The sequence below is a fragment of the Hylaeus volcanicus genome, chromosome 1 (genome assembly GCF_026283585.1).
Source record: "Hylaeus volcanicus isolate JK05 chromosome 1, UHH_iyHylVolc1.0_haploid, whole genome shotgun sequence".
Classification (NCBI taxonomy): Eukaryota; Metazoa; Arthropoda; class Insecta; order Hymenoptera; family Colletidae; genus Hylaeus; species Hylaeus volcanicus.
The window spans coordinates 32,204,567-32,227,354 of NC_071976.1; the positions used below are offsets into that span (position 1 = coordinate 32,204,567).

A 22,788-nucleotide genomic window follows, 5' to 3' on the forward strand; every position below is an offset into this window, starting at 1 on the left:
ACGAAATTTTTAAATTCGTCAAAAAATTGAAAACTTGAAAGTCCTTTTTCTCGAAATTCAATTACATCCGAAATTAGTTGTACATTGACTGATTCTCTTGGATTCTCTGCTTTGATTTACCTATTCGACTAGAGCTAGACGAATCAGAGCAGAGAATCCAAGAAAACCACTCAACAGTTGTCCCTGCTGAATCCGCCAATGATCTAATCGCGATTGGATCGACGTGCACATGGAAATAGGCCGTAACAATGGATAAGATAGGGATTAAGAAAATGGCGCCACCGCTAGAAAATCGTTACAGATTGTAAGTACTCGTGCGCTGTAGTCTATGCCTTCTATAGTTCGTCATCACTTGTGTGACAGTTCATCCTAGAGCGGGGGTCGGCCGATCACCCGCTCAAGATTTTAAAGATTTTGCGATACCGATTACGGCGGGATGGGTGACTCCTTGGACGGCTCCGGGGAACCGTCCCCGGAGTCTCAGATCGTTACAGTCGTAGGATATTGGGATTTCGCTAATTATTTAAAAAAGGTTGTACTGGTACTTCTACCTGACGAAGATGTGGTACCACCCGCGTTCGTTTCTGCCCTCGACGACAAGACCAATCAAGAGTGTATAAAAAAATTTTTGAATGATTCCCAAGTGTGGGCGCTTTACATACAAAGGAATTCCAGTAAAGGTACGTGGAACCGATGATTCGCGACGTATTATCGACCGATTTACCATCGTAAATTTTGCACTCTGGCCTGTTGCGATATCCTCCATTGCGGTCTTTCGATACAACGGTACATTAAGCCGCGACGACAGGAAGCGTATTCGGAAAATTAATGCGACACTTGTCGCCCGATGCATTTACATTTCGCCTGAATATGACTCATACCTGAATATGATCGATACACGTAACGACATCGTAACATTGTTTTCGATATTCTATTCTCATATTTTTATCGGTTTCTCGCAAAGATGTGCCGGTGCGCAATGTTTCGCGCCGATAAAACTTTCCTGTTCGTATTTATAAACGAAGTCCAATCTTTTTACGAATGAAAAAAAAGAAAACAAATGCCCAAACTAAACTCATGACCTATTTTCATTAGTATCGCGCATCTCATGCCCGCCATAATTAAATAGTTTTCGAAAAAGCTTTTCGAAATTTTCGGAATCGTTACATTTTATTGCAGAACGTTGTGTAATTTTACACACATTTCTGTAAGAATAATATCTATTATTATTATTCTAATTAATTTCTTAATAATTAATGGTTAATTATCAATATTACTTAAATTTTCCAGAGGAAGATACCAATGAAACAGATGAAGAAAAAGAGAATTCTGTTTTCTATATATCAAATGAGATACATTTTACTAGTCCTAAAATGGCCTCCTTAGTTATAACTAAACGTGGAGCGATAATCGAAGCTGATAAGAGTATTCATTCGCAAGTGCGTCTAGTAACCTTCTCGGATGGACCACCTTACGAAACATTGCATGCTATAAGCAAAACTATGGCTCCATATTTTAAAAGCTATGTAAAAGAAACTGGTCGCGCGGACCGAGACGGCGATAAAATGGCACCGACCGTCGAAAAGAAAATAGCAGAACTTGAAATGGGTTTACTACATTTACAACAAAATATAGATATTCCTGAAATTTCGCTTCAAATTCATCCAGTTGTCGCACAAGTAATTAAACAATGCGCGGAAGAAAATCGTAAGCCCAAAGTTGCCGATTTCGGCGATAAAGTTGAAGATTCAACATTCCTGAACTTACTACAAAATGGTGTAAATAGATGGATAAAGGAAATTCAAAAGGTAAGAGACTGTAAATTATTTATTTTCATACATCTTATACTATATAATATCGTTTATTTTTTTGCATAGGTCACTAAACTAAATCGCGATCCAGAATCGGGCACTGCTCTCCAAGAGATTTCGTTCTGGTTAAATCTGGAAAGAGCATTGCACCGGATACAAGAGAAACGAGAGAGTATAGAGATTTCTTTAACTTTGGATATACTCAAACATGGGAAGAGGTTCCACGCGACCGTTAGTTTTGATACAGATACCGGTCTGCAACAAGCGTTAGCCACCGTCAATGACTACAATCCACTGATGAAGGACTTCCCAATTAACGATTTACTATCGGCTACAGAACTTGAAAGAATACGAATTAGCATTCAGCAGATTTTTATGCATCTACGGAAAATTAGAAGCACAAAATACCCTACTCAGAGAGCATTAAAGTTGATAGAAGCCATCTCCAGAGATCTAGGACAGCAACTTCTAAAAGTGTTGGGTACAAGAAGGTTAATGCACATTCCATTTGATGAGTTTGAAAAAGTTATGGGACAGTGTTTCGAAGTATTTAATACGTGGGACGACGAATACGAAAAGTTAACTGGACTATTAAGAGACATTATGAAGAAGAAACGCGACGAACACATGAAAATGGTATGGAGAATTTCGCCGATGCACAAAAAGTTAGAAGCTAGAATGGAACACATGCGACAATTCCGTCGACATCACGAGCAACTCAGGACAGTTATCGTTCGAGTACTTAGACCTACGGTTCATCAAAATAATAGTAACGCCACGTTGGAAAATTCTGATAACGATAAGGTTGAATTTGCTTTAAATGCGGCAGATGCAAACGCCATCAACGAAGTAAATTTGGCATACGAGAACGTGAAAGAAATCGATTGCCTTGATATTACCAAAGAGGGTCTTGACTCCTGGAAAGCTGCTGTTCATAGGTACGAAGAACGAATCGAAAGAGTTGAAGCACGAATCACGGCTCACCTCAGAGATCAATTAGGTACTGCGAAGAATGCAAACGAAATGTTTAGAATCTTTTCACGCTTTAATGCGCTTTTCGTGAGACCGCATATTCGGGGAGCTATTAGGGAATACCAGACACAGTTAATACAAAGAGTGAAAGACGATATCGAAGCTTTACACGAAAAGTTTAAGGTATTTAAATTTAGAATAAAAAAAATATTTGTACCGTAAATTTCAGCTAATAATTGCTTTGTCGATACAGGTTCAATATGGACAAAGTAAATGCTGTAACATGAGTATAGTTAGAGATTTGCCTCCCGTCGCCGGATCCATTATTTGGGTTAAACAAATAGATTACCAGCTCACAATGTACTTAAAACGGGTTGAAGATGTATTAGGTAATTATTGATATTATTTTATATGTTTCAATATAGTTTTCATTTCCATTTCTTTATCAGGAAAAGGATGGGAAAGTTATGTCGAAGGTCAAAAATTAAAGGCGGATGGAGACAGTTTTCGTATGAAACTGTCTACTCAAGAGATATTTAATGAGTGGGCACGGAAAGTACAACAAAGAAATTTCGGTGTTACCGGAAGGATTTTTACGATAGACAATGTACGATCACGAACGGCACGAGGCAACGTATTGAAATTGAAAGTGAATTTTCTTCCTGAAATTATCACGTTATCGAAGGAAGTGAGGAACTTAAGGAACCTCGGTTTTCGTGTACCTTTACCAATTGTGAATAAAGCGCATCAAGCCAATCAGCTGTATCCATTTGCAATTAGCTTGATCGACAGCATCAGAACTTACGAGAGAACACTTGAGAAGGTAACGCTTTGTTTGTTTACTTAATTTTTATTACACTATTCTGAAGTTGGCGTAAATTTTAAAGAGACTTCGTCGTTTAAATAGGAACTAAGTTTCATGTTCTGAATGTTTCTGCACCGTGATTATCATTGTTGTAATAACATAAATCTTTAAAGATAAGACTAAAATAATAGAAAATAATAGGAAATAGAGCCAGGTTAAAGGTACATATTAGTAATACTGATATTTCTAATTCCTTGGATCTCCAATATTTTTAGCTTACCAATCGGAGCCCCCACTGCCCCGCATTGAAGGTAGTCATACATGATGCTTTCAGGCATTATGCATCTTGCCTACATTTGCAAATTATTATTGTATGCCTGCTTAGCTCTTGTAGAAAAATATGTACTGCAAGATGATACGATTTTATTTTAGTACAATGAACAATTAAAAGAAACTAGTACAAATTCGTCTGAAGTATGAGTAGGTGAATTGCAAGGATGTGCGGGAACCTGAAAGAAGTCGGGTGTTTTTTTTTTCATTTTCAATTGAAATATACAACATTGTTATATTTCATGTTTTCTGAAGCTTCCAGAGTTCTTCTTCTGATTTCTTAAGTTTTTGAATTCAGTGAACCTAAAAAGTATCACAATTTCTGTTCTATTTCGTATGAAGTTTACATTACATAGTTATAATTAATTTGAAAGATTTGGCTATCCGCACATTCCGAAAGTTGCTTGTAATGGATATGGTGATATCTTGCGTTTCTCTTTTTCTATAATATCTAAAGTGCAGATAAAGATTATCGTACAATTTCTTAGCATCGGCTATGAACATGTAAAACTTTTGTTTGCATTCTTTGTAATGTACCTTATTGAATGATGAATCATAATTTATGTCGTAAAATTGTATTGTATTGCCAACAATGCAATTTTGTTTCGATTATATTCCATAATTTGTAATTCTTCCTAGATCGAAGATAAAGCCAGTATCGTACCTTTGGTCGCAGGAATGCGCAACGATGTTTTAACGCTTATTTCCGAGGTCAGTTTTCAGTCTTGGCGAATAATAATAATAATATAAAATATATGTTACTTTTAACGTTTCAATTCGAACTTAGGGAATTGCACTGATTTGGGAAAGTTACAAATTGGACCCGTACGTGCAACGTCTTTCCGATGTTGTCGTTTCGTTTCAAGAGAAAGTCGAAGATCTTGTGGTGGTTGAAGAACAACTGGACGTGGATGTTCGTTCTCTTGAAACGTGTCCATATTCAGCGAACACCTTTGCCGATATACTTTCGAAGATTCAGAAAGCTGTGGACGAGCTGTCTTTGAAAAACTATTCGAACTTGAATATTTGGGTATCCAGACTCGACGAGGAAGTAGAAAAGAATTTAGCCGCCAGATTAGAAGCTGGAATAAAGGCATGGACTGATGCGCTTACTGGTCAAAAGAAGGAAGTGGATTTGAGCATGGACACCGATGCACCCTCCCAACCTACACACAAACCTGGTGGCGATCCTAAGATCCAGAATCAAATTCATGAAGTGCGCATAACGAATCAGACAATGTATTTGTATCCAAGTATCGAGGACGCGAGATTCCAAATAATGCAACAACTATTTGCGTGGCAAGCGATCGTCACATCGCAAATGCGACTTCAAAGTTCGAGGTATCAAGTAGGTTTAGACAAACCTGAATCGGGTACCTATAGGAATCTGCTCACGAAATTGCCCAATGGGAAGCAACCCTTGGAAGCAGCTTACAATGCTGTCGAATCTAAAATGAAAGATGTTGCCGATTACGTGGATCAATGGTTACGTTACCAGGCGCTCTGGGATCTTCAGCCAGATAATTTATATGGAAAATTGGGCGAAAATATAAACTTGTGGATGAAATGTTTGAACGATATTAAGAAGACTAGAACTACGTTCGATACATCTGACACGCGACGTGAATTTGGTCCTGTGATAATTGATTACGCGAAGGTACAAAGTAAAGTATCTTTGAAATACGATTCATGGCACAAAGAGACGTTAGGTAAATTCGGAACACTTCTCGCTAATGAAATGGCAAGCTTTCATTCCCATGTATCAAAGTCCAGAAGCGATTTGGAACAACAATCCATCGAAGCTGCTAGCACATCCGACGCAGTTGGACTTATAACTTATGTCCAATCTTTGAAACGCAAAATGAAAGCATGGGAGAAACAAGTTGATGTATATCGCGAAAGCCAGAGAATATTGGAGCGTCAAAGGTTTCAGTTTCCATCCTCGTGGTTGCACGTGGATAACATAGAGGGTGAATGGGGAGCGTTCAACGAAATACTAAAGAGAAAAGACACGAGCATACAAACACAGGTCGCGTCATTGCAAATGAAGATTGTCGCAGAAGATAAAGCGGTTGAAATAAGAACTACCGATTTCCTGAACGATTGGGAAAGAGGTAAACCAGTCGAGGGTCATTTACGGCCAGATGATGCATTGCAACAATTGCAGCTATTCGAAAGTAAATTTGCTCGATTAAAAGAAGAAAGGGATAATGTAGCAAAGGCTAAAGAAGCTTTAGAATTACAAGAACCGGGAGGAGTGTCCACCAGCGAGGATAGAATGCAAGTAGTGTTCGAGGAGCTCCAAGACTTGAGAGGAGTTTGGTCAGAATTGTCGAAGATATGGACACAGATCGATGAAACTCGAGAGAAACCCTGGTTGTCCGTTCAACCACGAAAATTGCGTCAACAATTGGACACGATGATGGCACAATTGAAAGAACTACCAGCTAGGCTCAGACAGTACTCTTCGTATGAATACGTCAAGAAGATGCTGCAAAGTTACACGAAAGTTAATATGTTAATCGTCGAATTGAAATCTGATGCTTTGAAAGAGAGGCACTGGAAACAGTTAACGAAGCAGCTTCGCGTCAATTGGGTGTTAAGCGAACTCACTCTTGGCCAAGTTTGGGATGTAAATCTGCAGAAAAACGAAGGAATAGTCAAAGACATTATTCTGGTTGCACAGGGTGAAATGGCGCTAGAAGAATTTTTGAAACAAGTCCGAGAATCCTGGCAAACATATGAATTGGATTTAATAAATTACCAAAATAAATGTAAATTAATTCGCGGTTGGGATGACCTCTTTAACAAGGTCAAAGAACACATCAATTCGGTAGCTGCTATGAAACTGTCGCCTTACTATAAGGTATTCGAGGAAGAAGCGTTGACTTGGGAAGAGAAACTCAATAGAATCAACGCATTATTCGATGTCTGGATAGACGTTCAGAGACGTTGGGTTTACTTGGAAGGTATCTTCTCAGGCAGTGCCGACATCAAAACATTATTGCCCGTCGAGACGTCTCGTTTCCAGAGTATCAGCTCCGAGTTTCTTGGTTTGATGAAGAAAGTATCGAAATCTCCTATGGTCATGGACGTTCTCAATATTCCTGGCGTGCAAAGGGCACTCGAACGGTTAGCTGATTTGCTTGGGAAAATACAGAAAGCTTTGGGAGAATATCTCGAAAGAGAACGCACGTCATTCCCGCGATTTTATTTCGTGGGCGACGAAGACTTGTTGGAGATCATCGGTAACAGTAAAAACATCGCGAGGTTACAAAAGCATTTCAAAAAGATGTTTGCCGGCGTGGCAGCCATACTCTTAAACGAAGACAACACCGTTATTACCGGCATAGCATCTCGTGAAGGAGAGGAAGTGTTGTTCCAGAATCCAGTGTCTACTGTCGACCACCCTAAAATTAACGAGTGGTTGAGCCTCGTAGAAAAAGAGATGAGAGTTACGTTGGCTTCGAGTCTTGCGAGAGCAGTACAAGACATCAAACAATTCAAAGACGGCAATATCAATGCACAAGCGTTCATGACATGGTGCGATTACTACCAAGCTCAAATCATTGTTCTAGCTGCCCAAATTTTATGGTCAGAGGACGTTGAAGCAGCTTTGCACGAATCGCAAAGCGATCCGAGTAAGAACCCCTTGGAAAGAGTATTGCTCCAAGTCGAGAATACGTTGAATGTTTTAGCGGATTCTGTTCTTCAAGAGCAGCCTGCTTTGAGGCGAAAAAAGCTGGAACATTTAATCAACGAGTTTGTGCACAAACGCACAGTAACCAGGAGATTGATCGCTAACAACATTACTAATCCAAAGGCATTTGAATGGTTGTGCGAAATGAGATTCTATTTTGATCCTAGACAAACCGAAGTTCTGCAACAGCTTACGATACACATGGCAAATGCTAAATTCTTTTACGGATTTGAATACTTGGGAGTACAAGATAGATTGGTTCAGACACCTCTGACAGACAGGTGTTACTTAACGATGACTCAAGCTTTAGAAGCACGTCTCGGAGGTTCTCCGTTTGGACCGGCGGGAACAGGAAAAACTGAGTCGGTGAAAGCTTTGGGACATCAGCTTGGAAGATTTGTATTGGTGTTCAATTGCGACGAGACCTTCGATTTTCAAGCTATGGGTCGTATCTTTGTTGGTCTTTGTCAAGTCGGTGCGTGGGGTTGTTTCGACGAATTCAATCGTTTAGAAGAGCGTATGCTCTCAGCTGTTTCTCAACAAGTACAAACTATTCAAGAAGCATTGAAAAGTCAGATGGAAGGGAAAAAAGAAGGAATGCTTTGCGTAGAATTGGTTGGCAAACAAGTCAAGGTATCCACGGACATGGCTATCTTTATTACAATGAATCCAGGCTACGCGGGACGATCAAATCTTCCTGATAACTTGAAGAAACTCTTCAGATCATTGGCGATGACTACACCGGATAGGCAATTGATAGCCGAGGTCATGCTTTTCAGTCAAGGATTCAGATCGGCTGAAAAATTAGCGTGCAAAATTGTACCGTTCTTCAAGTAAGTTTCTTAATTTCTTTTTATAATTAAAAAAAAAAAGGAAAATAATAATTTGTGAAACACACGATATATATTTGCAGGTTATGCGATGAACAACTATCTAATCAATCCCATTACGATTTTGGTCTTCGAGCACTGAAATCTGTGCTCATTTCCGCTGGAAATGTTAAACGCGATCGCATTCAGAAAATCAAGGAAGGCATGCACAGTCGCGGCGAAACGAATATCGACGAGGCCTCGATCGCTGAAAATTTGCCAGAGCAAGAAATTCTTATCCAATCCGTTTGCGAAACGATGGTACCGAAATTGGTCGCCGAAGATATTCCGTTGCTGTTTAGTTTACTGAACGATGTATTCCCGAATGTAAATTACACGCGTGCTGAAATGAAAGGTAAGATTGTTTATACATTTTACGTCTTCTATAGCCTAATGGCATCAACGTTTTTCTTATGATCTAAATGTGTGTTGGCAGGATTGAAAGATCAGATCAGGAAGGTGTGTATGGAAGAGTATCTCGTATGCGGCGAAGGCGACGAGCAAGGAGGAGCTTGGCAAGAAAAGGTAACGAAATATCAGAATATTGATCACTGTAAATAACCATTACTTGTATTACTTCATACTCCATCATTAGAAATAGCAGCATGAGATAAGTAGAACGAATAAAGCGAGAGCAATTTCGTGCAAATTTGATTTCTTATTTAAAAAAAATTGTCATAATCTAGATACGATGCCTTCCTAACATTTAAATTGTTTATCATACGCACTCTCAGGAAATGGTCGGTGTGACCTGGCTAGGAAAGGTGAGAGAAAGTAAATTGTGATTAGTATCGCATGATTGGTATCTCTTTACTTCCTTAGATGGTACATTCTTTCTCGTAAATTCGTATGAGTATCATTTCTGTTCTATTTTGATCAATTCTCGACTCTAATAACGTTTTTATTTAGGTACTTCAACTGTATCAAATCTGCAACCTGAATCACGGACTGATGATGGTCGGGCCCAGTGGTTCTGGAAAGACGATGGCGTGGAAGGTGCTCTTAAAAGCTTTGGAAAGATTCGAAGGAGTGGAAGGCGTTGCTCACGTGATCGATCCTAAAGCAATCAGCAAAGAAATGTTATACGGTGTGTTGGATCCGAACACACGCGAATGGACGGATGGTCTCTTCACGCATATTCTCAGAAAAATTATCGACAATGTAAGAGGAGAAATTAATAAGAGACAGTGGATTATATTCGACGGCGACGTGGATCCAGAATGGGTCGAGAATTTGAATTCCGTACTGGACGACAATAAACTGCTCACGCTACCAAACGGCGAACGTTTGAGCTTACCACCAAATGTAAGAGTTATGTTTGAAGTTCAAGATCTAAAATACGCCACGTTAGCTACTGTCTCCCGTTGCGGTATGGTTTGGTTCTCCGAAGATGTGCTTTCCACGGAAATGATATTCGAACACTACATGTTACGTTTGAGACACATTCCACTCGAGGATGGAGAAGAAGACAATCTAAGCAAAAAGACATCTGATAAAGAGGATACTGTGTCACCTGCGTTGTCAGTGCAGAGAGAAGTTGCTAGTATTTTACAGAGCTACTTTGCTCCAGATGGATTAGTAGTGAGATGCTTGGAATATGCCATGAAACAGGAACACATAATGGACTTTACGCGTTTGCGAGCGTTGAGCTCTTTATTCTCCATGTTAAACCAATCTGTGCGCAATGTTCTGCAATACAATCATTCTCACACAGATTTTCCTTTGCCGAGTGAGCAACTCGAGCGTTACATGCCAAAGTGTTTAGTATACGCTTTACTATGGAGCTTTGCAGGAGACGCAAAGCTGAAAGTTAGATCCGACTCAGGAGATTTTGTTAGATCCATCACAACCGTACCTCTGCCAACGCAAAGTAATATTCCTATTATTGACTTCGAAGTCAGCATTCATGGTGAATGGTTGCCTTGGAGTAACAAGGTGCCCCAGATCGAAGTGGAAACCCACAAGGTCGCTAGTCCAGACATTGTAGTACCAACTCTGGACACTGTCAGGCACGAAAGTCTACTTTACACGTGGCTGGCGGAGCACAAACCACTAGGTAGGTAATCTGTTTTCGTAAGTATGATTATCAGATAATTAAACGCTGTATTTATTTTTTATAGTGCTCTGTGGACCACCGGGTTCTGGTAAAACCATGACGCTTTTCTCTGCCCTGCGAGCGTTGCCTGATATGGAAGTCGTTGGTCTTAACTTTTCATCGGCTACTACTCCCGAGTTACTGCTCAAAACATTTGATCACTACTGCGAATATCGTAAAACCCCGAATGGCGTTGTACTATCTCCAGTGCAATTAGGCAAATGGCTGGTTCTGTTCTGCGACGAGATCAATTTACCTGATATGGATAATTATGGAACGCAACGTGTAATCTCGTTCTTGAGACAATTGGTAGAGCACAGGGGTTTCTATCGAACTAGCGATCAAGCATGGGTTACTTTGGAAAGAATTCAGTTTGTCGGTGCTTGCAATCCACCAACAGACCCCGGTAGGAAACCTCTGAGCCATAGATTCCTACGACACGTACCAATCATTTATGTCGACTATCCGGGAGAGACATCCTTGAAACAAATCTACGGTACATTCACTCGTGCTATGCTTAGGTAAGGACGATGATTCTTGGTTACTGTTATCGATATTTTAAAAGAGAAAGTCATGTTATTTGCGATCTAATTTTTCAGGCTAACTCCTTCCTTGAGGGGTTACGCGGAGCCATTAACAAATGCCATGGTAGAGTTCTACCTAGCGTCGCAAGAGAGATTTACTCAAGACATGCAACCACATTACGTTTACTCTCCACGCGAGATGACTAGATGGGTGCGCGGTATCTGCGAAGCGATCAGACCTCTCGACAATCTATCGGTCGAAGGTCTGGTACGTTTATGGGCTCACGAGGCTCTTCGTCTCTTCCAAGACAGACTGGTGGAAGATTCTGAGAGAGCTTGGACTAATAAGAATATTGACACCGTTGCCATGAGACACTTTATGGGCGTCGACAGAGAAAGAGCATTAGCCAGGCCTATTTTGTACAGCAACTGGTTATCGAAGGATTACGTGCCAGTCAATCGACAAGAACTGCGAGATTACGTTAGGGCAAGATTGAAAGTATTCTACGAAGAAGAACTGGACGTGCCTCTGGTACTCTTTGACGAAGTTCTCGATCACGTTCTACGGATTGACAGAATCTTCCGTCAGCCTCAGGGACATTTGTTACTCATTGGTGTCTCTGGAGCTGGCAAGACGACTCTGTCTAGATTCGTTGCGTGGATGAACGGCTTATCCATCTTCCAAATAAAGGTACAACGTCGTGCTTTATAAGTTATCTCGTACGTTATCGCTCATTCTGAATTTATATGTTCTTTTGTAAAGGTACACAATAAATACACCGGCGAAGATTTCGACGAAGATTTACGCCAAGTACTGAGACGTTCTGGTTGTAAGGATGAAAAGATAGCGTTCATTCTCGACGAGTCTAACGTGTTGGATTCTGGCTTCCTCGAGCGAATGAATACGTTGCTTGCGAACGGTGAGGTACCTGGACTGTTCGAAGGTGACGAATATACAACGCTGATGACGCAGTGCAAAGAAGGAGCACAGCGCGAGGGCCTTATGCTAGATTCTAATGAAGAACTGTACAAATGGTTTACTGGTCAAGTTATGAAGAATTTGCACGTGGTGTTCACAATGAATCCTAGCACAGATGGACTCAAAGATCGAGCCGCGACCTCGCCTGCGTTGTTCAACAGATGCGTGTTGAATTGGTTCGGCGATTGGTCGGACGATGCGCTCTTCCAAGTCGGAAAGGAATTCACCAGTCGCGTAGATTTGGAACGACCCTCGTGGAAATGTCCAGATTTCTTCCCATCTGTTTGCTCGCTGATTCCGTCGCAACCCTTGCATAGAGACGCCGTTATAAACGCTTGCGTTTACGTTCACCAAACGTTGCACAAGGCCAACGCTAGACTGGCAAAACGAGGCAGCAGAACCATGGCGATCACACCGCGTCATTACTTGGACTTCATCAATCATTTCGTGAAATTGTATCAGGAGAAGAGGAGCGACTTGGAGGAACAGCAATTGCATCTGAACGTCGGTTTAAGTAAAATCGCGGAAACGGTGGAGCAGGTGGAAGAAATGCAAAAAAGCTTGGCTATCAAATCTCAGGTAAAATCATTCTGCACGCTAAGTAGGGAGATGTTTAAGACCAACTTGTCCTTTCCTTCTTTTTTTTTACATGAATTTTTATTTGTACGTAGGAACTGCATGCAAAGAATGAAGCCGCTAACGCGAAATTGCGACAAATGGTTAAAGATCAGCAAGAAGCAGAAAAGAAGAAGGTACAAAGTCAAGAAATTCAGCAGCAATTGGCGATACAGACGGTGACCATTAATCAAAAGAGAGACGACGTTATGGCTGATTTAGCACAAGTCGAACCAGCTGTCATCGACGCACAAAACGGTAGGTAACATTTATGCGCTTATGACTTTAATCATCGCGACGATTGCAACATGAAATGTCCACTTGTTTGCAAATACTTGCAATTACGTTGTTAATTGTTAAATCACGTTGAAACTGTGGTACGTTGGGCTGAAACGTTTACAATGAGTGTAGCTGTCAAGGGGATTAAGAGGCAATATCTTGTCGAAATTCGTTCGATGGCAAATCCTCCCAGCCTCGTAAAACTGGCTTTAGAATCAATATGCCTGTTACTTGAGGAGAATGCTACCGATTGGAAACAGATTCGTGCCGTCATTATGAAGGATAGCTTCATACCGACCATCGTCAACTTCAACACTGAGGCCATCACGTAAGAAAACAATTATTTAGGGCCTACTGAATGTTCGATGCTCGAAAGTGGGAACTTACCGAGACGGAAACGATATCATAACCGCTTGACATATATGTTATGTCTTGGCTGAATACAGTACACTTATTTACGTATACGTACGTTCTCGTAAAAGCGCATGGAGTAATTTTTTTTGTATCTGGAATGCTACAATCTTAAATCTACGCAAGAAAAGATCATTAAGAAATTACGATTGAAAGACACGACGTAGTACGTAAATATTGTACGCATCACTATGTAAATAAAATATTCGTTTCGTGTCCTCCTAATCTCTAACTTTATAGGTCAGCTGAAGCGATGCGCAGCCTGTCCGCGGAGCTTGTTTCTCTCATAACATTGTTTCTCATAACTTTTCTAATTGCACCATGCCTGGCACTTGATTTTTTCAACTGTACTATATAAAATTCGTTTGGTTTTTCCGTATAGCTGTGAAATCGATAAAGAAACAACATTTAGTCGAAGTTCGGTCCATGGCAAATCCGCCGGCAATCGTGAAGGTCGCGTTGGAGTCTATCTGCTTATTGCTCGGTGAAAATGCCAGTGATTGGAAATCTATCCGCGCTGTCATCATGAGGGACAATTTTATCAATACTATTGTCTCTAATTTCAGTACCGAGGACATTACGTAAGCATGCATTCACTGTTTTTGTTTAACCTTGATGAACGATCGAATTATTTGACCGAGGGATCAGCGAACACGGTTCGTTGACACGAATACCTTTCGAACAGTTCATTTTGAAAGATAGTAATTATTCGAATAAATAAATTCATAAGAAACGCCTGAAATAATGTGTATCACTAATACTCGTTGTATATCTAATCGCAGTGCTTGCTGATCTCAAACCTTAAAATAAAATAAATACGTTCGGCAAAATTCACTAAAGCACAACTACTATTTCGAGCATGATGCGAACGACAAACGCCAAACTTGTTACTAACCGAAATTACGTGTATAATACAGTATACTAAACTATTGCTTAAAATTTACGGTTTTTCGTTCGTTAACCAAGTGTATCTTAACTATGAGAATCGATCAAGTCTAGTAGGTATTACATTCGGAACGAGTTATTATAATCTTCGTAAATATTTATCTAGCGATGAGGTGAGAGAGAAAATGAAGAGTCGCTACCTAAGCAATCCCGACTACAACTTTGAAAAAGTTAATCGAGCCAGCTTGGCTTGCGGACCTCTCGTCAAATGGGCTACTGCACAGGTATCGTGCTTCATCTTAGAAGACAATTTAAAATTGAATCTTCTCAAATTAAAAAGAGTAGTAGATAATTCTATTTATCATACATTCCATAATTTCAGATTGAATATGCAGACATGTTGAAACGCGTAGAGCCTCTGAGAGACGAGCTCCACTCGTTGGAACGACAGGCTGAAACGAACATGCAGAAAGGCGAAGAAGTGAAAAATTTAATCGCTCAACTCGAGCAAAGTATAGCCTCGTACAAGGAAGAATATGCTCAGCTAATTTCTCAAGCTCAAGCTATCAAAGCTGACTTGGAGAGCGTGCAAGCCAAAGTCGATCGTTCTATTGCTTTACTCAAATCCTTGGTAATCGAAAGGGAACGATGGGAAGCGACGAGCGAAACATTCAAGAGTCAAATGTCCACGATAATCGGAGACGTTCTCTTGTCGTCCGCCTTCCTGGCTTATGCTGGGTATTTCGACCAACACGTAAGCGATTAACAGTAATGAGTAACTATATATTTCTTTAAAGAGTAACGACATTCATACCTATCCTCTTTTTAACAGTACCGGCAAAATTTGTTTAGTACTTGGTGTGAACATCTACAACACGCTAATCTACAATTCCGAGCTGATATAGCTAGAACGGAATATCTCTCTAATCCCGACGAGCGATTGAGGTGGCAAGCTAACGCGCTGCCAACAGACGATCTTTGCAATGAAAATGCTATCATGCTGAAACGCTTCAACAGATATCCGTTGATCATCGATCCATCTGGACAAGCAACTGAATTTATAATGAATGAATTCAAGGATCGAAAGATCACCAAGACGAGCTTCTTGGACGACTCGTTTAGGAAGAATCTTGAGAGCGCTCTTCGTTTTGGCAATCCCCTATTGGTGCAAGATGTCGAAAATTACGATCCGATATTAAATCCTGTACTCAACAGAGAATTAAGAAGGACAGGCGGACGTGTACTCATCACTCTTGGTGATCAGGATATCGATCTTTCGCCGTCTTTCGTGATTTTCTTGTCCACGAGAGACCCAACGGTGGAGTTCCCGCCGGATATCTGCTCTCGTGTCACCTTCGTTAACTTCACCGTTACTAGAAGCTCTCTACAGAGTCAGTGTTTGAATCAAGTCTTGAAAGCCGAGCGACCCGACATAGACGAAAAGAGATCCGATTTGTTGAAGTTGCAAGGTGAATTCCATTTGCGACTACGGCAGCTCGAGAAATCGTTGCTTCAAGCACTGAACGACGCCAAGGGAAAGATTCTCGACGATGATTCTGTGATAACTACCCTCGAAACATTGAAACAAGAAGCTGCTGACATTAGCAAGAAGGTCGAGGAGACGGATAAAGTGATAGCAGAAATTGAAACGGTTTCTCAGCAATATATGCCTTTGTCTCAAGCCTGTTCAAACATGTACTTCACGATGGACAGTTTGAATCAAGTACACTTCTTATACCAGTATTCCCTGCAAATGTTTTTGGACGTTTTCACATCCGTTTTGTCTCAGAACCCAAGACTGACCAATATTACCGATTATACTCAGCGGTTGTCCGTTATTATCAGCGACTTATTCTCTGCCTGTTACGAGCGCGTTGGACGTGGAATGTTGCACACGGATAGATTAACATTTGCATTGTTATTGTGCAGAATACATTTGAAAGGAATCGCCACGGAATCCACGTACGACAGCGAATTCACGTTCTTCTTGCGGGGCAAAGAAGGCGTTCTAAATATTCGAGGACCTCTTGCACCTAATCTAAGCTCGGAGCAGCAGGAAGCCATGATGCGTTTGAGTCTCAGGTTGCCAGCTTTCAAGAAACTGTCCGTGAAGATTCAAGAGAACGCGGAGTTCAACGCGTGGTTGCAATCACCGACCCCAGAGACCTGTGTCCCGAAACTTTGGGACGAAGAGAAGCCACTGACTCCTATAGGAACGTCTATGCACCAGTTGTTAGTGATTCAAGCCTTCAGACCTGATCGCGTAATAGCCGCTGCGACTCTGGTCGTAACATCTGCTTTGGGAGAATCCTTCATGGCCGCCGCAGAAGCTGAACTCGATTTTGCTTCGGTTGTGGAGAATGAACTTAAAGCCACAGTTCCTGCTTTGCTATGCTCGGTGCCTGGTTTCGACGCCTCCGGTAGGGTTGATGATCTGGCTGCCGAGTCTGGCAAACAGATAGCCAGCATTGCTATAGGGTCTTCGGAAGGATTCAATCAAGCCGACAGAGCGATAAACATGGCTGTTAAAGCTGGTAGATGGGTATTATTGAAGAACGTTCACTTAGCCCCACAATGGTTGGTGCAACTCGAAAAGAAATTGCATAGTCTGCAACCACACGCCAGCTTCAGACTGTTCTTGACCATGGAGATCAATCCTAAAGTACCTGTGAATCTGCTCAGAGCTGGTAGAATATTCGTCTTCGAGCCACCACCTGGCATCAGAGCAAATCTGCTACGAACGTTCAGCACTATACCCGCGTCGAGAATGATGAAAGCACCCAACGAAAGAGCTCGTCTCTATTTCTTGTTAGCGTGGTTCCACGCCATCGTTCAAGAACGTCTTCGTTATGCACCATTAGGATGGGCCAAACATTACGAATTCAACGAAAGCGACTTAAGAGTAGCTTGCGATACTCTGGATACGTGGATAGAGACCACCGCCATGGGTAGAACTAACTTACCTCCGGAGAAAGTGCCTTGGGATGCTGTGGTGACGCTACTCTCTCAATGTATATACGGTGGAAAGATCGACAATGATTTCGACCAACGTCTGCTGACGTCGTTCCTTCGAAAACTCTTTACACCGAGGTCCTTCGAAGCAGACTTCGCGCTAGTTGCTAACATCGATGCATCTCAAGCAAGTCAAAGAAATATTACCATGCCTGATGGTACGAGGCGCGACCATTTCCTGAAGTGGATCGAATCGCTGTCCGATAGACAAACACCTTCCTGGCTCGGGCTACCCAACAACGCTGAGAAAGTACTGCTCACGACCAGAGGAACAGATTTGGTGTCGAAGTTGTTGAAGATGCAGCAATTGGAAGATGAAGATGAATTGGCGTATTCGAACGATGAATCTTTGAACACGCCTAGAGAAGCGGAGGGTGACGGACGACCGTCGTGGATGAGAACGTTGCATAATTCGGCTTCCACGTGGTTACAGTTGCTTCCAAAGAATTTGCCAACTTTGAGGAGGACTGTAGAGAACATAAAGGATCCGCTTTACCGATACTTCGAGAGGGAAGTCAACAGTGGCGCTAAATTGCTCCAAGATGTGATTCACGATTTAGAGGATGTAGTCTTGATTTGTCAGGTATTCTTTCGATCCCTGCGATTCATATTAATTACGTGCATTTATAACTTACAAGGGAATATTCGCAGGGTAAGAAGAAGCAGACCAACTATCACAGGACCATGTTATCGGAGTTAGTGAAGGGCATTTTACCTGGTGGTTGGAGACGATATACCGTGCCTAGGGGTTGCACTGTAATACAGTGGATAACTGATTTTAGCCATAGGGTGTCACAGTTGCAGGAAGTTTCACGGCTAGTATCTCAAGGAGGGGCTAAAGAGATCAAGGTAGGAATTAAAAACAATAAAATGTTTCTTATTTTAATATTACATTCCTAACACTGCCTATTAAATTCTTACTATTTTCCCTCAGAGTTTTCCCGTTTGGCTTGGTGGATTGCTGAATCCTGAAGCGTACATTACGGCAACGAGACAATGTATAGCGCAAGCGAACAGTTGGTCACTCGAAGAACTTCAGTTGGATGTAACCATAGGAGATGGTGACAATATCGCAACCGACGACTGTTCGTTCGCTGTAACTGGCCTTAAGCTGCAAGGAGCACAATGCAAGGATAATCAGCTTTACTTGACTTCGACCATAATGACCGACTTACCAGTTACCATGTTGAGATGGATACGTTCTGCCACCGAGGAAGTTCGTAAGGGCAAACTGTCCTTACCAGTTTACCTGAACAGCACACGTACCGAGTTACTGTTTACCGTCGATTTAAACATTGCTCCTAGTCAAGATCCTCACAGTTTCTACGAGAGAGGAGTCGCCGTTCTTACATCCACAGCTTTGAATTAATATCTTTAAAACTAGTTAATTGTATCGCCTTCGTGAGCAAGTCTCTCGAACGGGGATCAATCCCGTATCAAAATTGGCGATACTTAAAATAACGTTAACGATAATATTACTTTGCAACGACTTAATTAACACTTATAATTCCGAGATGGACAAATGAACTCCTCGAAGCTACTACTCTCCGCATATAGTGTAAGATTTTATGGAGATATTTATTTATCTGTCCGTTTTCAATTATTTATGAGCTGACCATTTAAGGAATACTGAATTTTATTCGTTTAGAATAGTAACTTCTTCGAATCCTGGGCGACGCTCGCGTAACTTTGTATTGGATCTTCGAGGTGGAAACGTTTGTCCATTACTCCCGACGTAATAAATAAATATATCTATGGTAAAGAAATTATTTAACGCATCAAGAGGTTTTTTCTGCACATTCTGTAAACGTGTAATGAAACGAACTGTTCTATTCGACGATTAGCATAATCGAGGAAGATGCGAGACATCTGTCCGAAGGTCGTCGTTTCGATAACGAGGTTGTAATATACATAGTTTATTTAGTTTTGTATACGTTCGAAACTGAAAGACCGCTTTATGTAACAAAGTTACGTTGCGTTTGCTTAAGTGTAAGTACTAAGGTACTGTAGAATTTATATTATTTGAATGGCATCTAATAAATAACTTACTGTGCTATACATGCTCTATACTCTTTTGTGTTCATATCAAAATGCTTTACATGATCACGGATGCGTTTGACGTAAGAATACATTACTTGTGAACAGAATAAGTATACGATTAACACTCACGGGCATGCACCGGATACGCTCTTACAAATTTCCGGACTCGATCGTGTTTTAATTAATAATCTACATGGAATTTTGTTTACAAAAAATATTAGTTTTGAAATTAGTATACAGCGCCATCCGTGGCAAATGGCCCAAGTTTGTAGCCAAATACCTTTTACTTTCTAACGCTAGATAGCACCACGATAGAAATTAGTATACGGCGCCATCCGTGGCAAATGGCCCAAGTTTGTATCCAAATACTTCTTACTTTCTAACGCTAGATAGCGCCACGATAAAAATTGGTATATTAAATTTGGCGACATCTAGCATCAACAGAAGGAACTATTTTTGTTACAAACTTGGGTGTTTTGCCACCGGTGGCGCCACTAATACCAAATCGCCATCTAGCGGCAGAAGTGGGAACTATTTTCACTACAAACTTGAGCTGAAGGATCCTGACCGCAAAATGGCGATATCATTTGTTGGTCCATGAAATCCAAACAGGGGAGGCAAACTTGGGCGAACACTTTTATGAATGACATTAATTAAATAAATTTAGGCAAACATTGCATTTACTTTGTGCACTAGGTTTCGTAAATTACGTAAGAAGTTCTTATCTAAAATCATAGTTACAATGTTTTGTTTTGTTTTATAGGTTATGATAACATTGTTTAGCCTGTGATTGTTGTATACATTCATATTCATTTTTGTAGATCATCTCTAGTATAAGTAATCATTCGATATGTCGGATGACGAAGACTTAGTTTACGTCAAAAAGCAAAAGACCGTGCATTATGGATCATTGGAAGAAGCAGAACGTGCAAGGTTGGCTGCAGCAGCAGAATCTTCTGAAGAGGAGAAAGATTCTACAAATTTGGGGGATAGTCTCAATGCTGCTGCCACTTTGGGAAATGTACACATATCCAATGAGTATATGGAACTTGAAGATGAGATGTCCAAGGACAGGCAAGCTCTCTTAGAGGAGTTTGAACGCAGAAAGAAAGCTCGTCAAATTAATGTATCTACAGATGATTCAGAAGTAAAGAAAAATTTGAGACAATTAGGGGAACCTATTTGTCTGTTTGGTGAAGGACCTGCAGACAGACGAACAAGATTAAGAGAGTTATTAGCTAGTCTAGGGGAAGATGCAATTAAAAAGAAGCACGAAGAAGACGAGAAACCTTCTCATGCTGTTGAAAGGGATACAGAAGCAACATGGTATCACGAGGGACCAGAATCGCTACAGATAGCCCGTTCTTGGATTGCTAGTAAGCAAAGATATATTGCTAAAAAGTTTTCTTACTTCAATTATATTAGTATTTAACATTACATTAAAATTTAATTTGTTTTACAGCATATTCATTACCTAGGGCAAAGGCTAGATTGGATAAAGCAAGACAGGATTTGGAGTTACCAACGGCTACGCGTACAGCACGTCGTCAAGAACTTTTGAAAAAATTGCAAGCGCTAACGATTTATTGTTCTCAAATTGGGGATACCAGACCAATTTCCTTCTGTCAATTCAGTCCAAACTCCAAGCTGTTCGCGACAGCTTCATGGTCAGGCTTGTGTAAAATATGGTCTGTACCCGACTGTACTTTGTTGCGAACACTTAAAGGGCATACTTGTAATGTTGGCTGCATTGTTTTTCATCCAAAAGCTACTATTACCGAGGAGGTGATAGGGGAGAAAGCAGGACAGACTTGCGTATTGGCGTCCTGTGCTGCGGACGGTACACGATAATTCCGTATTTATAACGGATAATTCGAATACAATACCAAATAAAATATTTGTACTTTGTATACAGGAACGGTAAAATTGTGGAGCGGAGGATCAGGTGAGGAACCACTCGCCGAAGTTGAAGGTCACGAGCCGCACAGAGTTTCAAGGTTGGCATTCCATCCATCCGGTCGATTCCTTGGAACGTGCTGTTACGATGCGTCTTGGAGGCTTTGGGACTTGGAACAGCAAGCAGAAGTTCTTCATCAAGAGGGTCATGCGAGGGCTGTGCATTGTATTAGGTAAGTATGAGACCGTTACAAAAGAAGAGACACCTTCAAATCAGTATGAATTTATAGCTTTCAGTGCGACGGTAGTGTAAGTGCTACAGGCGGCCACGACTCCTTTGGCAGAGTGTGGGATCTTCGTACAGGAAGATGTATTATGTTTATGGAAGGTCATTTAAAGTCTATTTTTGGAATTGATTTCTCTCCTAACGGATTCCATATAGCCACAGCGAGCGAGGACAACACTTGCAAGATATGGGACTTGCGAAAAAGATCATGCGTATACACGATACCTGCGCACACGAATTTATTGTCCGACGTGAAGTATCAAAGGTTAGAGGGGCAGTACCTGGTCACGGCATCGTACGATAGTACTGCTAAAATCTGGTCGAACAAAACTTGGCAACCTCTGAAGACGCTACCCGGTCACGACGGCAAGGTCATGTGTGTTGATATTTCTCCCGACCATAAATTTATCGGGACTAGTTCTTACGACAGAACTTTCAAACTGTGGGCTCCCGAAAACATGTGAAATGACTCAAATAAAGCGTGGTGCATGATTCGAGGAACTTATCGAGTTCACCACTTGACAACGCTATTTCCGTGACTACAAGTGATAACTATACGTTCATTTTGTAACATAGAAAGAATGAATTGAGATATATCCTTTACTACCTGTCCCTTTTTATGTTTTAATACATGACATAACAACATCTATTATATTATTATTCCTTTTGATTTATCGGCTAACTTTAGTTTTCGAATGTCTGGAATACTATCGTGCTTCCGATAAGAAATATTTGGTACTGATAACGTAGACAGAGATTTGTGGACTGCTGAACGCTACTATTTGTGGGAATTCCGTCACGTGTTTCATACAATCGTTAAAATTGGACTCTGTACTCCGTCGACTCCAAGCTCCACCATTCGAGTGTAATTCCATGTCATTTTCGATAAATCTGATTGCAAATAATTGCATATACGATACATGGTTAAAGGTAGATACTAGTATTTACTCGATCTGAGCGTGTCGTATAGCCCTCGAATGATCATAAAATAAGCAGAAGTTTCCGAGTTGACGGTTCAACGGCGAATACCGAAAGGAATCGGACGGCTTAACTTCCAGAACAATCGGAGTAATTACGAAGAGGAGAGCCCCTCTCGTGCCTTCACTTTATTATCAAACTTCTTAGAAACTTTCAAGACAACCAGGTAGGTTCCTCTGCTGTGAACGTAAATTTCCTTTTATACTGACAATCAGTTTCAGAGGAGTGTCTCGTTAGTTTTCACTCGCGGGATTAGCCAAAGAATGAACATCGATCGAATCCTTTAATTTCTCTGCGATAA

The 22,788-nt window shown here is 41.0% G+C and overlaps 2 protein-coding genes across 9 annotated transcripts; both read left to right on the forward strand.

Moving 5' to 3' along the window:
- Positions 1-331: 331 nt before the first annotated feature.
- LOC128880329 (dynein heavy chain, cytoplasmic) lies at positions 332-19,345 on the forward strand. 8 transcript variants are annotated; one of them, XM_054130420.1, is made up of 22 exons: positions 332-680; positions 1,291-1,808; positions 1,878-2,966; positions 3,037-3,172; positions 3,233-3,606; positions 3,864-3,899; positions 4,558-4,629; positions 4,706-8,451; positions 8,532-8,842; positions 8,924-9,012; positions 9,222-9,251; positions 9,397-10,543; positions 10,608-11,103; positions 11,182-11,797; positions 11,870-12,664; positions 12,757-12,958; positions 13,112-13,307; positions 14,442-14,559; positions 14,658-15,029; positions 15,108-17,870; positions 17,939-18,136; positions 18,222-19,345. In XM_054130420.1, the coding sequence occupies exons 1-22, from the start codon at positions 437-439 to the stop codon at positions 18,654-18,656; spliced, it is 13,983 nt and encodes a 4,660-aa protein (XP_053986395.1). In that variant the 5' UTR covers positions 332-436; the 3' UTR covers positions 18,657-19,345. The 8 variants fall into 8 exon arrangements, with proteins under 8 accessions (XP_053986395.1, XP_053986567.1, XP_053986738.1 ...); XM_054130338.1 differs by lacking the exon at positions 13,112-13,307 and adding an exon at positions 13,773-13,971 and having other exon boundaries at positions 333-680; XM_054130592.1 differs by lacking the exon at positions 9,222-9,251.
- Positions 19,346-19,889: 544 nt separating this feature from the next.
- Positions 19,890-22,655, forward strand: LOC128875648 (U4/U6 small nuclear ribonucleoprotein Prp4). Its single transcript, XM_054121413.1, has 5 exons — positions 19,890-20,037; positions 20,149-20,703; positions 20,790-21,167; positions 21,243-21,456; positions 21,514-22,655. The coding sequence occupies exons 2-5, from the start codon at positions 20,178-20,180 to the stop codon at positions 21,971-21,973; spliced, it is 1,578 nt and encodes a 525-aa protein (XP_053977388.1). The 5' UTR covers positions 19,890-20,037; positions 20,149-20,177; the 3' UTR covers positions 21,974-22,655.
- Positions 22,656-22,788: the final 133 nt, after the last annotated feature.

Coding starts and splice junctions, on each gene's coding strand:
- LOC128880329 (XM_054130338.1), top strand. CDS start 437: ATGGGTGACTCCTTGGACGGCTCCGGGGAACCGTCCCCGGAGTCTCAG. Junction 3,173..3,232: donor ACGGGTTGAAGATGTATTAG/GTAATTATTGAT, acceptor TTTCTTTATCAG/GAAAAGGATGGGAAAGTTAT. Junction 4,630..4,705: donor TTTTAACGCTTATTTCCGAG/GTCAGTTTTCAG, acceptor ATTCGAACTTAG/GGAATTGCACTGATTTGGGA.
- LOC128875648 (XM_054121413.1), top strand. CDS start 20,178: ATGTCGGATGACGAAGACTTAGTTTACGTCAAAAAGCAAAAGACCGTG. Junction 20,704..20,789: donor AGCCCGTTCTTGGATTGCTA/GTAAGCAAAGAT, acceptor TTTGTTTTACAG/CATATTCATTACCTAGGGCA. Junction 21,168..21,242: donor GGCGTCCTGTGCTGCGGACG/GTACACGATAAT, acceptor CTTTGTATACAG/GAACGGTAAAATTGTGGAGC.